Source organism: Notolepis coatsorum (assembly GCF_963971535.1).
Source record: "Notolepis coatsorum genome assembly, chromosome: 2".
NCBI lineage: Eukaryota > Metazoa > Chordata > Actinopteri > Aulopiformes > Paralepididae > Notolepis > Notolepis coatsorum.
Genome location: NC_140166.1, coordinates 214,411,911 through 214,432,284, shown reverse-complemented (window position 1 = coordinate 214,432,284; position 20,374 = coordinate 214,411,911). Strand labels below are relative to the sequence as shown.

General features: G+C 44.1%; 1 protein-coding gene across 1 annotated transcript; it reads right to left on the bottom strand.

Moving 5' to 3' along the window:
• Positions 1–3,890: 3,890 nt before the first annotated feature.
• On the bottom strand, positions 3,891–20,000 carry jmjd7 (jumonji domain containing 7). The gene is made up of 9 exons (XM_084307390.1): positions 19,730–20,000; positions 18,380–18,533; positions 17,854–17,992; positions 17,145–17,259; positions 16,086–16,142; positions 14,645–14,740; positions 9,054–9,130; positions 8,749–8,908; positions 3,891–6,102 (listed from the first exon to the last, which is right to left on the bottom strand). Exons 1-9 carry the CDS (start codon positions 19,788–19,790, stop codon positions 6,008–6,010), a joined length of 954 nt encoding a protein of 317 aa, XP_084163516.1. The 5' UTR covers positions 19,791–20,000; the 3' UTR covers positions 3,891–6,007.
• Between the last annotated feature and the right edge of the window lie 374 nt (positions 20,001–20,374).

Here is a 20,374-nt window from a genome sequence, read left to right as displayed (position 1 = left end):
GGAGCTCAGTCCAGCTCCTTATACGCCACACGCATCACTACTTCAACCCTAATCTCTCGGTGAAAGCAAAGCAAAAACAATGAACAGAGATGAAAACAAGCTCTGCTCCGGCGTAAACCGTGGTTTCCTCGACACCGCCTTGCACCGCGGGGACGCAGGCCTGCTAGTCCACTGTGGGAAGGTAGAGCAGCGGTTGTAGAAATTAAACTTGGGTCACTCTGACAGACGGGGGCTCAGTAGTGCATTTAATAAAAGTGAAACTCTGAACTGAAATAAGTCTTAAGTTCTCTTGCAGCCCTTCTAAGCTTCTTTGGGGGCACCGTGCAGTGGTTTATCCAAGCAATAAAAAAATTGGGGAAAGTACAAGAACTTATTACAAACTTGCTGGCGCATAACATCCACTTGAGGTGAATATGAAACTTTCTGAAACAACACACATTTATTTTTCTCATATTAAAAAAGAAAGGAGTTATCCAATCCGGTCTACCGTGAGACTTTACACAATCAACATACAGACGTCGTGTTTCACCATCCCCTGTGTGGCATACCATGCATTGCTAGTCGGGCTAATCTTTGGCACGCTCTCACGCACTCTAGACTGACCGCTACTCCACTCTGAGAGTCACATGCACATTGTGGGTCTCAAGTTCTACTATTATCATCCTGAAACTCCATTTCAGCATTTATTCAGCTTATTCGGATTAGTGGTTCCAAATAAGGCACACGGAGAGGTTGATGACTTGGGAACAAGGTACGCCATCGGTTGTAATCATGCACCGCGTTTATTATTATTATTATTGATCGAGAGCGGGTGTGGCTTAAGAGAATAACAAATGTTATTGCTAAGCCCCGAGTCGAGAGCGCAAACTTTTTCTACATTGCTGACTTCAACCCTTTCACCGCCGCACTACCAAACGGTTAACCCTTTCACTGCGACAATACACAGAAGGTTAACCCTTTCACTGCCACACGACAGCGGGTCGGTAGTGTGATAGTAAAGGGTTAACCTTCTGTCGTGCGGCAGTGAAAGGGTTAACCATGTAAAGAACATTGATTGATTGATTGAAAAGTTTATTAACAGATTGCAGAATGGGTACAGTACAGTACATCTCCTCAATACATACAATTGTTAAGGGGATGCAGACCAGAGAAAGACTTTCGTCTTGTTTACACCAGGGTCCCCCATTTTCAATTCATCATAACATATATGACATACATGACATACAGATAGACAGTACTGCTACATCTATACATTTATGACATATCAGATTTGCAAATACAGTACTGTTTGTGATACAAAAGTGTCCAGAAAAGGAGTGTATATACATTTGGCGTAGAAACTGTACATTGGAGGAGGTTGGTGGGGTGGGGTTGGGTGAGGGCTGTACATTGGAGGTGGGGGGGGGGGGGGTTGGGTAGGGGACACACACACATTTTACACTGTACATTGGAATATTGACAAAGCCTTACTTGGTCATTTACTGTACAACTAGGTTAGGACATTTGTAGGGGCCAGTTTCGAATTGCAGTCTCACGTAGGTGTTTTTTGAGAGTGTTTTTGAAGGTGGGTAGTGATTCACATTCCTTTACAGCTTTAGGCAGGGCGTTCCACATTGATGTGGCATAATTGCGAAACGTGTTTAGTCCCTTGTTTGAGCCGAATCTGGGTTTTACATGATTTGTGGAGCTCCCTCTGGTGTTGTGATCGTGGTATTCACTGACCTTTGGGAAGTATTTTGACATGTACATGGGTACCTTGGTCGCGTAGTGTATCTTGTAGACCAGGCCCATTGCAAGTTGCTGTACTCTGTCGTCTACTCTAAGCCATCCTAGGTTGTCAAAGTGGGCAGGGGTGAGGTGGGTTCTAGGAGTCAGGTCAAGTAGTAGTCTGACTAGCTTGTTTTGAGATGTTTGTAATTTGTTTTTTAGTGCCTTTGAGGTGCTTTGGTACCATGAGGTGCAAGCATAGTCGTAGTACCCTTGAATGAGTGCTCCTGCTAGAGTCTTCAGGGTATTCTTGTTTACCAGAGAGGAGATCCGGTACAAGAATCGCGTTCGTTGGTTGACTTTTTTTATTACATTGGATGCCATTTTGTCACAGGAAAGATTAGCCTCTAGGATGGAACCCAGGTAGGTAATTTCATCTTTCCTTGTGATAATATTGTCACCCACTGTAACCGAGAAGCCGTCGGTCTTGCTGAGTTTGTTATTTGAACCGAAGAGAATGGACTCTGTTTTGCCCATGTGTAATGATAGTTTGTTGTCGGCGAGCCATATGCAGATTTTGCCTAGTTCCGAGCTGAGGGCTTTTTCAACCTGTAACTTGTTCTTGTCAGAGACCAGCAGGGCTGAGTCGTCCGCAAACAGGAACAAGTTGCAGTCACAAGCTGACGACATGTCATTTGCATAAATTAGGAATAGTAGCGGTCCTAGTATGCTTCCTTGTGGAACACCACAGCTCACTGTGAGGGGGGGGGATAGGGTACCGTTTACTTCCACCATCTGTTCCCTCCCCTCCAGGTAGGATTGTATCCAGCTCACTGATAAACTATCAAAACCAATTGCTTTTAGCTTGTCAATCAGAATGGTGTGATTGACAGTGTCGAAGGCCTTTTGTAGGTCCAGCATGACCATGCCGCAGTATTTGCCCGCGTCCACATAACTGCAAGACCGTTCATCCAATCATCACGGAGCTCTGAATCTGTGTCACATGAAGGAAACGTGTGCACAGTATAAGATTTTATGCTTATCCATCAGAAGGGGGGCCACACAGTGACACTTAGCACATGTATTATCCTTTTACAACGCTAGGGTTATACAATGTACGAGATGGGAGAATCCAGGGACATTCTGGATGGCTGTTTGAACATCGGGACACCTTACTGTTACACCATTTCACCCTGTTAATAAACCTAACTCTTACCTTAACCCTACCGTTTATAAACCTAACCCTTACCTTAACCTTAATGTTAATAAACCTAACTCTTACCTTACTGTTTATAAACCTAACCCTTACAGTTTATAAACCTAACCCTTACCTTACTGTTTAGAAACCTAACTCTTACCTTAACCTGTGTATAAACCTCTTACCTTAACATTTATAAACCTAACTCTTACCTTAACGTTTATAAACCTAATTATTACCTTAACCTCAGTTTATAAACCCAACCCTTACCTCACGGTTTATAAACCCAACCCTTACCTTAATCTCACTGTTTAGAAACCCAGCCCTTAACTTAACTTTATGGGAGACCTCATACCACCCCCCACCCCCCCCAACCTCACATAGAGATGAGCACCCAGAATGTCCCTGAGTGGGTGGTTCCTTGCAGCTTAGCATGCTTGTTTTAGGAACAAAAAACAACAAACTTAAATTATATTTATAATTTATATTACTAGCACATTTCCAAGGTAGAATTCCAGGGACCAATACCTCTTCATATTCAGTGACAATGGTTTAGTTCACTAAAACCAACTGGTCAACAATAACACCAACCCAAGCAGTAACTTTCATTGGAGAGCATCAGTCACATGGTACTCCATATGTCGCCATAGTAACAAAAAACATTTTCCCTATTCATTTTCAACATATAGCAATTTGACGAACATGGGTTTCTAAACCCTTCCGCACATTCAACCAGCCCGGAGTAGTCTGAGGCGATACAAACGGTCGAATATCGTGTGTAACAGCACTTGATAACGTCAAAAACGCATAAATACATTAAAGATGCACTATGTAACTTTCACAACAAATGAGGATGAAAGAAAAGGGAGAGAGACAATTCTTCAAGATAACCGCACCATTTTCTTTTGTTCGTTTTTATTTCATTTTATAGATATATATATATGATTCAGGGGATTTCTCCTTCGTTGGACAAGTGAATGGCAGGAAATCAGGGGGAGAGAGAGAGAGAGAGAGAGAGAGAAAAGGGGGACGACGTGCGATAAAGGACGGATTTCAACCCCAGGACATTGTGATTATTACATGGCGTCCCGTTTTACTGCGGCGATCCACCGCGACGTTGTGATTATTACATGGCGTCCTGTTTTACTGTGGCGATCCACCAGGATGCCCTGTTCACCACCTTTCATGTGTCACTCACACTCCTGCTCTAGAAACGAAGACTGTATTATTTTACGTGGTTCTACTTCCTGTTGGCGGGGGGAGATTTCGCTCCGTCAGGCGTGCCGGACCAGGAGGGCTCGTCCGCTGGGCCTGTCCGCTGGGTCTCACGTATCACTGATGGGAGTGTTCTCTCCTGTTCGGACCAGCTCTGTGACTAAGATGAGACTAAATAAGTGATATTTTCCCATGACAAAGTTACATAGTGCAGGTTTAAAGACGGTGTACGTGACAGCCAGGTATATTACCTACGACACAGCCCTGCAGGACCGGTCGACGTCAAGACAAAACGCCAATGTTATGTGATGGTAGGAGCAGCAACTGGTTAGAAGCTGGCGAGGATTATTGATAATGATAGTTATAAAAGGGGGAATACCACCAATTTTAAGAATTCACATGTGTTCTTCCTGTGTCCTAGGACCGTTCAGTCAGTATTTGTGAACACGCACCACTCTCCTAAAGCTAGAGATCAGAGAGAGAGAACCCTCCACATCTGTGATGTCACTGGGATGCACTGGGATGTACCTACCTAAATGCAGCACTGAACGGCACAGGAAGTCCTTCATTCCGACAGCCATCAGACTATACACTGCATCACTGTGCCTCACTGCATCACTGAGCACAGAGTGACAGTTACCATCTTCCTGGACTCTTACTTTTGAAACAGCACTGTGCAATATTACACCTACTGTAGACTTAAGTATATTTTTACTGTATTTATTTACTGTATCTTTTATTCTATTTTATTTTATTCTATTCTTATTCTTAGGTTGTTTTGTTTTGTTATTCTTATTCGTGACTCGGTTTGTCTAAATGTTTAATGTGAGCGATTTGCAGTGTCAAATTTCCCTCGGGATAATAAAAGTATTTCTATTCTATTCTATGTAAAACCTGGGGGCTGCTCGTGCTCCATAGACAACGAATGGGGCTCAGACTTTACGAGGCCAGAAATGTGATTCTTCACCCAAATGAGATTTATAGTCTAGCGTTGTGAGAAGGTCTAAACCAGAACTAAAAACATAATTTGGGTGCAAGAATATGCAGTACCTATACAACAAAAGAGATTGGTTTTATCTGCTATTACAGTGGCTAAAAAACTGATAGCATCACGATGGTTTCAACCGGAAAAAATGTGCCGAAAGGTCTGGATTCTTACATATCTCGATGTGATTTATCTAGAAATATCTACAGCAAGAATTTTGGGTCTCAATGAATCCAAATTGACAATGTGGTTAGAAGTGGTGGAGAGAATAAAAGCTAGCATTTAATGGTGGTGTCTGGTTAGGAGCGAAGGATAATGGACGGATTATCCATGGGGGGGTCCAGGGCGGGGGGTGCGAGCAAGAGCATATGTGTGTAGGGGAATAGATAGCAGGTATTAGGGGTATATCTTGTATAAGACATTCATCCAAACGATGAGTTAACTGATGTACACTGTTTTACAATGCTTGTATATCTAATCGTGTGTTGTCATGTTTGTTTATGTGTTTGTTTAAAAAATAATACAAAAAAAAAAATACAAAAAAAAAATTTGGGTGCAAGAGCTCACACATTTTATTCTTAAAATGAGCCGTATTCCCCTTTAAGTAGTGTTGTTGCTATTCCAGAAGTTGGACTTTGATGCGATACAGGTTCGGATTGGATTCAGAGAATGGGGGGGGGGGGGGGGGGGCTTTTCTGGGTCCAGAGCTAGAACTATAAGAGGAGGATATTATATGAATAATTATAATATTCTCACAGAGATTAGATGTCGGGACACAACGCTACTTCTAACGTTTCCATGATGACACCGACCCGTCCTCTTCTTATGATCCTAGTCCCAGTGTGCCACGTGACGTGAGATGAATGATGTCACGGTGTGGGGGCGGAGCATCTTCTGTGATGTCACGGTGTCGGTGACTTCATGATCCCAGCCAGGGACTCCAGCAGTTGAAAGTAGTTGTACTTGATGTCGTACTCCATGTCATACCAGAAGTTCACTGCAGGGGGAGACACAAGAAACATTTTGATCAAATTAGACTTTATTGATCCTGGAAGCTTAAAGGAAGACGCCAACATTTTGGGAAATTAGCTTACCGTCTTCTCCAGAGAGAGACAAGATAAGATACTATCTGGCTGCATGTTAGCCTAGCTTAGCACAATGAATGGAAGCGGACAGTGCCGGTTAGCCTAGGCATTGTCCAACTAACACCTCTCCTGAAGGCTAACCGGCACTGTCCGCTTCCATTCATTGTGCTAAGCTAGGCTAACGTGCAGCCAGATAGCTTTCTACTGAACGCACAGAGAGGAAACTGGTATCCATCTTCTTGTCTCTCTCTGGAGAAGACGATAAGCTAATTTCCCAAAATGACGGCTTGTTCCTTTAATACATTTAAATTAGAGCACACAAATACAATAAACACAGGTTACAGTGGACTCAAAGCAGCAGACGGCAGTCGTGAGGAATAGCTTGGACTGATTAAAAATGCAGAGGGCTGCAGGTGAGTGACAGATGGAAAGGTGAGGATTGATACGGTTGTGACCTAAACGGAAATAATTTAACTGAAAGGAAATTAACTGCAAACAACACTTTGTCCTCAATAAACTTGCACTGTTAAATAAATAAACACGACAGACGGAATCAAGTTACTCAGTGTTGTACCTGCTATGCAGCCTTGGGACTGGACAGACAGACAAGACAGACAGACAGACAGACAGACAGACAGACAGACAGACAGACAGACAGACAGACAGACAGACAGACAGACAGACAGACAGACAGACAGACAGACAGACAGACAGACAGATAGACGGACAGACAGACAGACAACAAGACAGAGATAGTAAAGAGAGAGCGAGACAGACAGACAGACAGACAGACAGACAGACAGACAGACAGACAGACAGACAGACAGACAGTAGGGTTGCACGATACACGGATAGTAGTAAAGTATCGTGATACCCAGCCGTTAAAAATGGTCCAATACAATACATATTTTCTATGAGTTGAGTGACTGGAGCAGAAGTCTTTATTTGTCATGCAGATTTTTTAACACATGTTACGAACACACACACACTTTTTTTTTTTTTAACCTTGACTTTTAACTGCCTTGCACACTACCACTGGGCATACTCACTATAGCTGTACCCAGTATGCCACTGTTTTATATTTCATACTTATGTAACGGTTGTGACAACGTCACCTTAAACTTCGAGTGGGAGTCGAACCCCGGTCTCCCACGTCGCAGGCAACAACACAGACGGCTATACCAAGAGGTGAATCCACCACTTCGCAATGTGTCTATCTGTCTTTGAGGATGCGAGAGTGAGTTTAACCCATAGCACTGTGCTACTCACCCCAGCCCTTCTTGACTGTGCTTCACGATACCATCCGTTACACGTATACCAAGGGCCGCCGGGAGCAGACAACTGTGCGCTGCGCCCGGGGACCAATCCAAGTGCTCCTGTCCGTCTTCGTCAGGACAGCGTTAGCGATCTGTTCTGCATGTTTTTCCATTGGGTTTTATCTTATCGGGAGGGGAAACCCTTGCGAGCACGGGGAGAACATGCAAACTCCACACAGAAAGGCCCGGGAGATACCCCACCTGGGTAACTGGCAACACTGCAACCTGGTCCCCAAGCGGGAATCGAACCCATGACCTTCTAGGACCCACCGTGCCGCCCTGTGTGTAGTGTAGGAGCAGTGCGTGTGTGTGTGCGTCAGCGCAAACTTTGCGTAGTGGGCGTGTCAACAGTGTCAGCTGATTTCACGTAGCCAAACGGAGATTAGCTATATAGCTCAGCAGCTGTAACAGAATAACACTTTTTTTTATTGAAACTGTTTACGTTTCAACAGCGTCAAAATATTTTCTGTTATTTCAAGAATTTTCCATGTTCCGTCGTCTAATATTATATTCCATTACATCCTGGTGTTTTAGGTTTTTGTCGTGGTATCGTTTTAGAAGCGGTATCGTCAAAACGTCATCGTCGACAGACAGGCAGACAGACAGACAGGGAGACAGAGACAGACAGGCAGACAGGTAGACAGGCAGGCAGGTAGACAGACAGGGAGACAGAGACAGACAGGCAGGTAGACAGACAGACAGACAGACAGGCAGACAGGTAGACAGGCAGGCAGGTAGACAGACAGGGAGACAGAGACAGACAGGCAGGTAGACAGACAGACAGACAGACAGACAGGGAGACAGAGACAGACAGGGAGACAGACAGACAGACAGACAGGGAGACAGAGACAGACAGGGAGACAGAGACAGACAGGCAGGTAGACAGGCAGACAGGTAGACAGACAGACAGGGAGACAGAGACAGACAGGCAGGTAGACAGTCAGGCAGGTAGACAGAGACAGACAGACAGGGAGACAGTCAGGCAGGTAGACAGAGACAGACAGACAGACAGGTAGACAGGCAGACAGAGACAGACAGACAGACAGGTAGACAGGCAGACAGAGACAGACAGACAGACCGGTAGACAGGCAGGCAGGCAGGCAGACAGAGACAGACAGACAGGGAGACAGTCAGGCAGGTAGACAGGCAGGCAGACAGACAGGGAGACAGACAGGCAGGCAGACAGACAGGGAGACAAACAGGGAGACAGACAGGCAGACAGGCAGGCAGGCAGACAGGTACCTGCGATGCAGCCGTGCGACTGTCTGACGTGGTGGAACCAGAGAGACGGCAGGTACAGCATCTCTCCCGCCTTCACCGTGCAGTGGACCGGGCGGGCGTGTCTGTAGTCCGGGTAGAGCTCAAAGTCTGGGTTCAGTGGGTCCAGGGAGATCCAGGGAACCTGGGGGGAGAGAGAGGGAGATCTGGGATCAGTGACCGGGTCCTCTTGTACTCAAGACCGTATTCAAACGAACAGATTGAAGCCGACTCTAGATCAGAGAGGAGAAAAGAAAAGGTAGAGGAGTGTCGATAAAGAATGAAGGTACCTTCTCAGCGCCCTCCTTATCCACCACCTCAAAGTCACCCTTCCTGTTGCATTTGTACACGGCTGGCTGGTAGAGCCCTGGAACACAGAGAGAGAGAGAGAGAGAGAGGGCAGGGGTGAGGAGGATACTTTCAGCATAAATAAAATAAAATAAATGGTGCATTTATATAATGCTTTTATCCAAAGCGCTTTACAATTTTGTTCCTCACATTTTACCCATTCACTCACTCACCGATGGCGGAGGCAACCATGCATGGTGCCAACCAGTGGTGCGTTATTGAAATCAACTGGGATTGCACGCACCTAATGGCGCCACGTGCACGAGCGCTCCCGCGAATGCGCATTTAATGTCCCCTCGCTTGAGCACAGACTACAGACAGTGCCTAATTGCCTCTACGAATGGAATGTAACACATGTCATTCACAACAAGTTAGGTGTGAATGTATCGGAGAACGTATTTAACACACCTGACGACCGGCGCTATTGATATGCATGCAATAGCGAGTACTTATCTGGGCTTGCACATAGTGCACCCCCGTCCCATGAAGAACGCTTGCCTGGTGCCAACCTGCACATCGGGAGCAATTAAGATAAGATAAGATAAGATATTCCTTTATTGATCCCCTTGGGGAAATTCAGGCATCATAGCAGCATGGGGGGGAGGGGGGGGGGAGGGGTACAGGTAGTAAAACAACACAGGCAGTGTAAACAATTTGGTCAATATAATTTACTATCCGACTAGCTGAAGAAAATATTCACATTATTCACAGTGTCACATAAGGTGCAGTATGCATAAGGTAGTGTTATAATTTACTATCTACTGAGTATACATTATTCACAGTATCCACTGAAATATACATTATTCACAGTATCACAGTATCACAGTATCCACATAAGGTGCAGTAAGCCTAAGGTAGTGTAGGTTGTCCTCCTTGGGTTCCTATAAGACCCAGGTCAATGTCTGGTAGCAGTCGCTGTCGCTGCCCCCTGTTGTGGAGCCTGGAGGCTGCTAGTCGCTGCCCACTGTTGTGGAGCCTGATGGCCGCTGGTATGAAGGACTGTCCGAGGCGGTTAGTTGAGTGTCGGGGGGGAATGAGTCTGTGGCTGAACGAGCTTCTCATCTTGACTAGCTCGTCGTAGAGGGGGTGGTAGGGGTTCTCCATGATGGCAGCCAGCTTTCTTATCATCCCCCTCTCTGCCATCACCTCAAGTCTAGGTAGCTCGACTCCCACCACGGAGCTAGCCTTCCTCACCAGCTTGTTGAGCTTGTTGGTGTCCCTTGAGTTGATGTAGCCTCCCCAGCATAGAAGAGGATGCTGGCCACTACAGACTGGTAAAAAGACTGCAGCAGTCTGTTGCACACATTGAAGGACCAGAGTCTCCTCAGGAAGAACAGCCTGCTCTGTCCCTTCCTGTAGAGGGCCTCTGTGTTATCCGACCAGTCCAGTTTATTGTTCAGGTGTACCCCAAGGAACTTATATGAGTCCACCATCTCCACATCCACCCCTCGGATGGAGATGGGAATCGGGGGGGCCTCTTCTTGCCCCTCCGGAAGTCCACCACCAGCTCCTTGGTCTTACTGGTGTTGAGTTGGAGGTGGTTGCTGTCGCTCCACCCCACGAAGCTCTCCACCAGGGCTCTGTACTCCTCCTCATCATCGTCGGTGATGTAGCTTACGATGGAGGAGTCGTCTGAGAACTTCTGCAGGTGGCACCCGCTTGAGTTGCGGCAGAAGTCTGAGGTGTAGAGGGTGAAGAGGAAGGGTGACAGCACAGTTCCTTGGGGGGCGCCGGTGTTGCTCACCAGTACGTCAGACTGACTGTCCTTTAGTCTGACGTACTGCGGCCTCTCAGTGAGGTAGTCCTTGATCCAGGCCACCAAGCCATGCTCCAGCTGCATCGTGGAGAGCTTCTCCGCTAGCAGTGACGGCTGGATGGTGTTGAAGGCGCTGGAGAAATCAAAGAACATAATCCTCACTGAGCTGCGCGGCTTCTCCAGGTGCGTGTACGCTCTGTGGAGCATGTAGATGATGGCATCCTCCACCCCGATGTTTGCCTGGTATGCAAACTGCAGGGGGTCGAGGGAGTCACGCACCAGGGGCTTCTTCTTTCTGTCATTCACAACATCCTCGTCCGGATCACTCATGTGGACGTTCCAAGATATCGTTCGGAACCTGTCCCTTGCCATGACAGTGGGTGGAAATGATATGCTGAAAATGGTGTTCTTTTTCCAGTACTGTTGTACTCCTGGCAGTTTCAGAAGTGCCATGTAGAAAATCAGTCCGAAAAATGTGTACACCTCATTGGTGTTGATGTCAGTCAGTGATGTCAATCCATTTATATTTATATAGCAATATTGTCACCCACTGTACAAGAAGACTGTACAAGAAATTCCTTCTGTAATGTACTGATTTCTTTGTGTGTGTGTGTGTGTGTGCGTGCATACGTGCGTACGTATGTGTGTGTGTGTGTGCATGTGTGTACATGTCCACGGATGTGCGCTTGCCATAGTGATTGATTCACAGGCATGTCTTTAGTAGGTTAGAAAGCGACCTGGGTTCTCAGACAGAGAGAGAGAGAGAGAGAGAGAGAGAATATGAAAATATGTGGCCACAATGCTGTGAACAAATAAAAATTACAAAGAGCATATGCAGTAAAGATGTGAAACATACGTGTCTTGTACTCATTTACCTCACTAAATACAGCAATGTGTAACTGTAGATTTCAAATGGCTGTGCAAATAGTGTATAGTGCTGTCTGTATAGAGAGAGAGAGAGAGAGTGTGGCTGTGGCCTGGTGGAGATTCATGCACTAAGGCAATTCCATGCAAATGTCAACCTCACCATGAAAACATTTAAATAACATGATCATAACCAAACCAATTTCAAATGTATCATCAAGTACAAAATAGATTTGATCGTAATATTTATGAAAATGCATGTTTTTCACACTACAGGAGACACAATGATGTAAAAATAAATTTTTCGATTAACCTAATTGCATGACTTTCTGAATGGCCAGAATGGCAAATAAAATATCAACAGATATTTTTCTAACCTCACCTTTGGTCATGAAGGGCTGTTGTATCAATATGTGAATCAATTATGTACTTTGTGTCTTTCCATTGGCAGGTGAAGCATGCTGTTATAATGCCCCTTTATGGGACAGCGAATGTAACATCCATAAAGTTTTCCAGGAAAAGTTGTCATAAAACATGCATCTGGAATGCAATGTCAACCAAACATCCTAAACAAAGCTAACTTTTATAAAGATGACATATTAGCAACAATTAGTCATTCTGGTCTTATTTTTTGTATTCTTTACAAGTGTTATGGATGTTACCGTTATGGATGTTACATTGCAAGTGACGGATGTTACATTGCGAATGTGTGTTGTTAAGTCCGATTATGACCCCTTTGTTTGACAAAAAAAAAAAAAAAAAAAAAATTTGTTTGATTTTTGTGATGTCACAGTATGATGTCATAATAGAACATTCTAGAACATTTGTGATGTCACAGTATGATGTCATAATAGAACATTCTAGAACATTTGTGATGTCACAGTATGATGTCATAATCGAACATTCTAGAACATAGCACAGTCTCTGGAGCGTAACAGTAAGAAGCATTTTGTATGAAAGTATTCTGTACTTCTGTATGACAACTATTAAAGAACTTGAACTTGAACATTTGTGTTCTATTATGCAACAATTCTCTGATGAGAAGAAGAAGAAGAGGGTAAACAATCAAAGGCCTAACTATGGCACACCACTAGCGTAGTATAAGAAGCCTCGGAGCAGGTCCTAAATTATTATATTTATAATTATATTATTATAATACGCCACGATGCGTCTACACTGCCGGAAATTCTAAAGAAGAAGAAGAAGCATTTCCTGGCATTTTTTCAGACTACAACATCAATCCAGACTGGTTTGACCCTCAAAATGGTCCACCGAAGTCAAACACATGTGGGTAAAGCTCTATTTTTGATAGTGTTTTTTTGTCTATTTCAGATGTGCAACATCCATAACACAAAAATGTAACATCCATAACAGCACTTTTTTGTGATTCATTCCTTGAGAGGAAATGGCAGGTTTTCCTGAATGTGCTTTTTGGGTACCTCAAACCCTTCCCTACAAAGTGATAGTAAACATGTTATTCTTTGAAAAAGATATTCAGAGTTTTCATCATGTGTTCAGTGAGTCCGAAAAGCTTGTCCATTTCCTTAACATCCATAACGCTGTGTATTTTGTCACCTATCTCAAAATCCAAAAGGTCAAAACATTTCTTACTGCAGGCTCATCTTTATCTCAATAAGTGTAACTAAAATGTGTAAATTATACTTCCAATTCAAATTGATGCCTTGTCAATGTTAAGTTAAGTTTCCAATGTTCTCTCTGAATGTAACATCCATAACGCTGGAATTGCCCGCTAATGAGCGCTCCTTTCTATTTCTCTCACGGCGAGGTTGAAAAATAACAAAGAGAGAGCTGTCATCACGTAGCCAGCCTGAATGAACTGCGAGAGATAATTCATAACTCGTACATACACGCACTTTGTCTCTGCCATACAGACAGTAGTTAATGTTTTAGCGCGAAGCTTTAAACACGGGCGACTACTTTTAATTCATAACGTTCGGTCGGGTCTGTGTATTCTCGAGAATGAAAATAATAATAATGCAGTCCACCTCTTCCCTCCTTCCTTCCTTGCACATAAAAAGCAAGTAGTTAATGTTTTAGCGCGACGTCATACACTGGTGGTGAGGTTTGCAAAGACTACTTTTAATTCATAATGTTCCATGGCCACATCAAGTATTCAAAAAAAAGTACAATGTTGCACATAAAAGCAGCTCGAGATGCGGGGCCCTGATGTAAACAAGACGAAAGTCAGACTCCTCACGCAGGAGAAACGACGAGGTGGATATTATTGCAAGAGATAATTCATACATATTATGAAAAGCCAATCTTTTGTTTAGAATTTGGATGGGGGGGGTAGGCTCTGATACCTCTTTCAGTCTCACGCCTCTGCGGGGGTGTAACACCTATTCACAGCGCTATTGTGTGTGTGTGCGCGTCCATGTATGTGCGTCGTGACGTGCTGTAGTTCTTCTCGCAAACGGAGATAATTACAATCATACCATCTAGCAAGAATTAAACGTATTTACAAGTCGTATTACGTTTAGCAAGTAAGGAGACGTATACATTACATGTCAAAGCACTAGAAATGGTCATTTTTCTATTTTTATCGATTTCTGAAAAGATGTACTTTGAGCATTTAAGAGAGATTCTAATTCATTTGTTCTCCGCCGACGGGTTCAAAAAGGAGAAGCTCTCCAGCTAGACCCCTAAGGGTTTTAAGTGTCTTGCTCAAGGACACATCGACACGCTGCACGGGAATCAGACTACCAGACGGCTTGTACAGACAGGAGCTTGACCCCATTCACTTTGTATTGGTTTGCGGCTAACCAGCCGGAGCTGGTGCGAGGACCAGCATGGATTGGGCTGAGCGAGGACTCTACAACATCACTGGTAAGTAAGCAATAGAACCACAGCTATCCCTTTAAAAAGGTATCATCCTAGGTGTGACTTCAGTACCGTAAGGGATGAGCGGTCGGTCGGTGGGAGGCAGGAGGATGAAGTGCTTCTCCCCAGAGATCACACAGAACAGGTTCTCGTAGTGGTCCTTGTGCACTGGAACGAGAAGCAGAGACATCCTTTAAACACTCAGCTGCCACAGTACATTTTGTATTATATACATTTAGTAATTTAGTTGACGTTTTTATTTAAAGTGACTTACAAATTGTGTACAACAAGTCAGCAGGAAGATTACATGTCTTAACTCAATTTGCAGGTGGCTGGTGTTAATTTGCAGGTGGCTGGTGTTAATTTGCAGGTGGCTAGTGCTAACTTGCAGGTGGCTAGCGCTAACTTGCAGGTGGCTAGTGCTAACTTGCAGGTGGCTAGCGCTAACTTGCAGGTGGCTAGTGCTAACTTACAGGTGGCTAGTGCTAACTTGCAGGTGGCTTGTGCCAATTTACAGGTGGCTAGTGCTAACTTGCAGATGGCTAGCGCTAACTTGCAGGTGGCTAGCGCTAATTAGCAGGTGGCTAGTGCTAACTTGCAGGTGGCTAGTGCTAACTTACAGGTGGCTAGCGCTAACTTGCAGGTGGCTAGGGCTAACTTGCAGGTGGCTAGCGCTAACTTGCAGGTGGCTAGCGCTAACTTGCAGGTGGCTAGTGCTAACTTACAGGTGGCTAGTGCTAACTTGCAGGTGGCTTGTGCCAATTTACAGGTGGCTAGTGCTAACTTGCAGATGGCTAGCGCTAACTTGCAGGTGGCTAGCGCTAATTAGCAGGTGGCTAGTGCTAACTTGCAGGTGGCTAGTGCTAACTTACAGGTGGCTAGCGCTAACTTGCAGGTGGCTAGTGCTAACTTGCAGGTGGCTAGCGCTAACTTACAGGTGGCTAGCGCTAACTTACAGGTGGCTAGTGCTAATTTGCAGGTGGCTAGCGCTAACTTGCAGGTGGCTAGCGCTAACTTACAGGTGGCTAGTGCTAATTTGCAGGTGGCTAGCGCTAACTTACAGGTGGCTAGTGCTAATTTGCAGGTGGCTAGTGCTAATTTGCAGGTGGCTAGTGCTAATTTGCAGGTGGCTAGTGCTAACTTGCAGGTGGCTGTTGCTAACTTAGGTGGCTAGTGCTAACTTGCAGGTGGCTAGTGCTAATTAGCAGGTGGCTAGTGCTAACTTACAGGTGGCTAGTGCTAACTTGCAGGTGGCTAGTGCTAACTTGCAGGTGGCTAGTGCTAACTTGCAGGTGGCTAGTGCTAACTTACAGGTGGCTAGTGCTAATTTGCAGGTGGCTAGTGCTAATTTGCAGGTGGCTGGCTAGTGCTAACTTGCAGGTGGCTAGTGCTAACTTACCGGTGGCTGGTGCTAACTTGCAGGTGGCTAGTGCTAACTTGCAGAGTGCTAACTTGCAGGTGGCTAGTGCTAACTTGCAGGTGGCTAGTGCTAACTTGCTGATGGATTGCTTACTTGATGTGACTGCTTTAGCTTCTCCCAGCCAGAAATTCACTGCATCTGGTAGTTTTCCTGGGGGGGGGATTAAATACAATTTTATTTATATAGAGTTTACATTTCATGCAAAATAACTCAATAAGCTTGACACAGATTCAAGTGCATTAAGGAGTTGAATACATAAACACTTTATGGAGTATATACGTAGACGGGGCAATTCTGCCCTTTTCCAAATTCCATAATTCTATGATTCAATTCAAGCGATTGAGGGTGAAGCACCTGAATTGAATCATGAGAATTATTATAGGAAGTTGTAAGTGAGTGATTGAGGGAATAATAATCTGCATTGTTAGACCTGTATGTAAAGCAGTACTGGACAACATGTGCATTTGATATTGGCATAAAACTCTGTAATGTATATTGAATTGATTGATTGATTGAAAACTTTATTAACAGATTGCAGAATGGGTACAATACAGTACGGCTCAATACACACAATTGGTAAGGGGATGCAGGCCAGAGAAAGACTTTCATCTTGTTTACATCAGGGTCCCCCATTTTCAATTCATCATAACATTTATGACATACACGACATACAGATAAACAGTACTGTTACATCCAGACATTTATGACATACAACAAGATATAAAAAATATACAGTACTGTTTAAGAGACAGAGTTTCTAAAAGAGAGTATATACATTTGAGGGGGAAGAAACTGTACATTGGGTGGGGGGGGGGGGGGCGGGGGGCTTTGGACATTTACAGGGGCCAGTTTCGTTGCAGCCTCCCATAGGTGCTCTTTGAGAGCGGTTTTGAAGGTGGGTAGGGATTCACATTATTTTACGGCTGTGGGTAGGGCGTTCCACATTGATGTGGCATAATTGCGAAACGTGTTTAGTCCCTCGTTTGAGCCGAATCTGGGTTGAACATGATTTGTGGAACTCCCTCTGGTGTTGTGGTCGTGGTATTCACTGACCTTTGGGAAGTATTTCGACATATAATGTATGTACAGTATATACAATGTAACTATACAATGTAATGCACAAGGTATAGTCATGCTAGGTATCGCATCCACCCAGAGCTTCGCTCATCCAGGGAATGTGAGGCTCCACGTCCTCCGTCAGCTCGGGCAGCTCCTCCAGGAGGTTGGAGCACTGCTTCTGGACGTAGAACACGCCTCTTGTATTCACCTGAACAACACCCAGAAGAATTACAATGAGCGGTGCGATCATGTATCTTTGTCATGACCATGAACATCAATGAACGTGTTCTCCTTCTCCTCTATCCCACCAGGGGGCATCTATGGTCCTGCATGGTAATGGGATGTGTGATACAATCAATTGAAACAAGTTGTTTATTCTCTATATTAAAAAGATTCCACGATACAATATCACAGTTAGATGCCATTTGATATATTGTACAGCCCTAGGTAATTTATATGGATATATTGTCCAGCCCTAGCTAATGGTTATATATAAATATAATGCCCAGCCCTAGCTGATAGTTATATATAAATATATTGCCCTAGCTGATGGTTATATATAGATATATTATCCAGCCATAGCTGATGGTTATATATAAAATATATTGCCCAGCCCTAGCTGATGGTTATATATAAATATTGCCCTAGCTGATGGTTATATATAAATATATTGCCCTAGCTGATGGTTATATATAAATATATTGCCCTAGCTGATGCTGATGGTTATATATAAATATATTGCCCTAGCTGATGCTGATGGTTATATATAAATATATTGCCCTAGCTGATGCTGATGGTGTACATTTCTTTCAATCACGTCCAACAGAGCGTTGAAGGTCATCCGTCGCTCCTCCGGCATCACAAAGCGTTCTCCGATCACGGCGTCGGCGTAGCCGTTAGGGGTCACCGCCACGCTGACCACCTTCTTCCCCACCGCCTGCCTGCCACGGAGGTGATATGTGGTAAACGGTAAATGGACGGCACTTTCATGAGTCTTCCAACCATTTAATGTTCTTTACAACTCATGTCTCACATATAGACAAGGGACCAAGGACCACAATGGAAATAGGTCTGTGACTTTTTTGATAATTTTAGGATGCCTGACTTGTTGTAACATGTAATGCATTTGAATAATTGTCAAATAAACTAAACTAAACTAAATAGAGACGATACAGGCGATGGCAGCCATGCGAGACCAAACTGGTTAGTCGGATCAGTCAACCGTTTGCCGGTTCGCAAGCACGACAAGTGTGAGAATCACAGCCTCGCGTGTGAAGCCTGTGAAGTGTGAAGCCTCGCGTCTAACCTGCCCGGTGACCCCTCCATACCTGAGATACGATGGCTTCCATCGCGTCAGGGCCGGCCAATGGCTGAGGGCGTTCTGGATGATGCAGGGCTTATTGGGACCAACCCACTCACGGTAGAAGTCCAGGGGATCAGGTGCCTCCTCCAGGTAAGGCACCGATTCACTCAGGTAGAGCTCTGAAAGACAGTACCATCCCTAATTACCATTACTGAGGATATAATCTACTAGGTATAAGGTATCAACCTTCCTCTCAGTAGGCTTGATTTCACACACACACACACACACACACACACACACACACACACACACACACACACACACACACACACACACACACACACACACACACACACACACACACACACACACACACACACACACACACACACACATGAATTCTCAGTAGGTTTGATTTCACACACACACACGGTTGTGTTCAATTCAATGCATTCTGAAAGTGTGTTTTCTTAAGAATTCTAATATAGAAAAACATGCACTATGGGAAGAATGTCATATCCAACCTATCAAGAAATAAATGAGAATGCATGCTTTACCATTAGCCAAAGAATTGCAGTACATTTGACGTTTTGAATTGATTTAACTGCATGTTTATTGAGCACAACCCTGACACACACAAGCCTGTAGTATATCAAGCTGTAAAGGAATGTGAATCACTACCCACTTTCAAAAACACTCTCAAAAAACACCTAAGGGAGACTGCAACTCGAAACTGACCCCTGTAAATGTCCGAACACAACCCCCTCCAATGTACAGTAAATTACCAAGTATGGTCTTGTCAATAATCCAATGTACAGTGTTGTTTGTACAGTTGTACAGTGTCCCCCCCCCCCCACTCCTACCCAACCCCCCCCCACCCACCCAACCACCTCCAATGTACAGTCCCCCCCCACCCCCACCTACCCAATCCAATGTACAGTTTCTACGCCTAATGTATATATGTATATATGTTATTTCTGGAATCTTTTTGTATCACAAACAGTACTGTAATTGCAAATCTGGTATGTCATAAATGTATAGATGTAGCAGTACTGTCTATCTGTATGTCATGTATGTCATATATGTTACGATTAATTGAAAATGGGGGACCCTGATGTAAACAAGACGAAAGTCTTTCTCTGGTCTGCATCCCCTTAACAATTGTATGTATTGAGCTGTACTGTACTGTACCCATTCTGCAATCTGTTAATAAAGTTTTCATTCATTCATCATGCCTGTTGCTATAGTTGCTAGCTTCAAAATGTTACCGCAAAGTTCGACTTTAATATCCTAACAGCGTGAAAGAACTAATAACAATATACATTTGACTAATCACGATCTCTCATGCATTCCTGTAGCACCAGAACATACTCACCGCTCGCCTCCTGCGAAAAGTCTTTAAAACACTTTCTAAGTGCATCTATTTGTTCTGCCATAACATTGAACTTTCAAGCTTTCCAGAGACTAAACCAAAACATACAAATATACATACTACTACTGTGTGTGATAATAACCAGGGAAAATATAGTTATGTTAAAACTATTCTGTACTCTAAAGAGTCGCGGTTAACATTAGCAGAACAGGATCTACTAAGGAACTGACCTATATGCTACTGGAGCTATAATTAACAACCATCCAAGCCCATGGTGCCATGCTTCTTTGTTTACATCCTCGACACATGCGCAAAGCACAGTAACTTTTTCATCTACGCTTATAGGAAATGGGCGAAGACAAAAGTAACAGCTCCCTCTACCGGCCGGGAATTCAACTACACCAGACGCGTTTGAAGATGACCGTGTAAATTGGTCCAAACCTTGGTCAAAATATAAATGTAAAACTAAGAATATTGAATACTCACATCAAGAATATTGCTCTATCACAGCCCTTCTGTTATTACTACTTTTTTTTTTAAAGGGAAAAGGTTTAATATAGAGGTATATTTTTAGCAAGTTCTTCTCTCTGTACTGTACACTGATTGAATTGATTGATTGAAAATTGTATTAACAGATTGAAGAATGGG

Bases quoted from the DNA above. Each gene is read 5' to 3' on its own strand.
- jmjd7 (XM_084307390.1), bottom strand. From the start codon at position 19,790: ATGGCAGAACAAATAGATGCACTTAGAAAGTGTTTTAAAGACTTTTCG. The intron at 9,131-14,644 runs GTACTGAAGTCA...TCTGTGTTCCAG, and splicing joins CCGACCGCTCATCCCTTACG to GGCTCTACCAGCCAGCCGTG. The intron at 8,909-9,053 runs GTACCTTCATTC...CTCTCCCCCCAG, and splicing joins ATAAGGAGGGCGCTGAGAAG to GTTCCCTGGATCTCCCTGGA.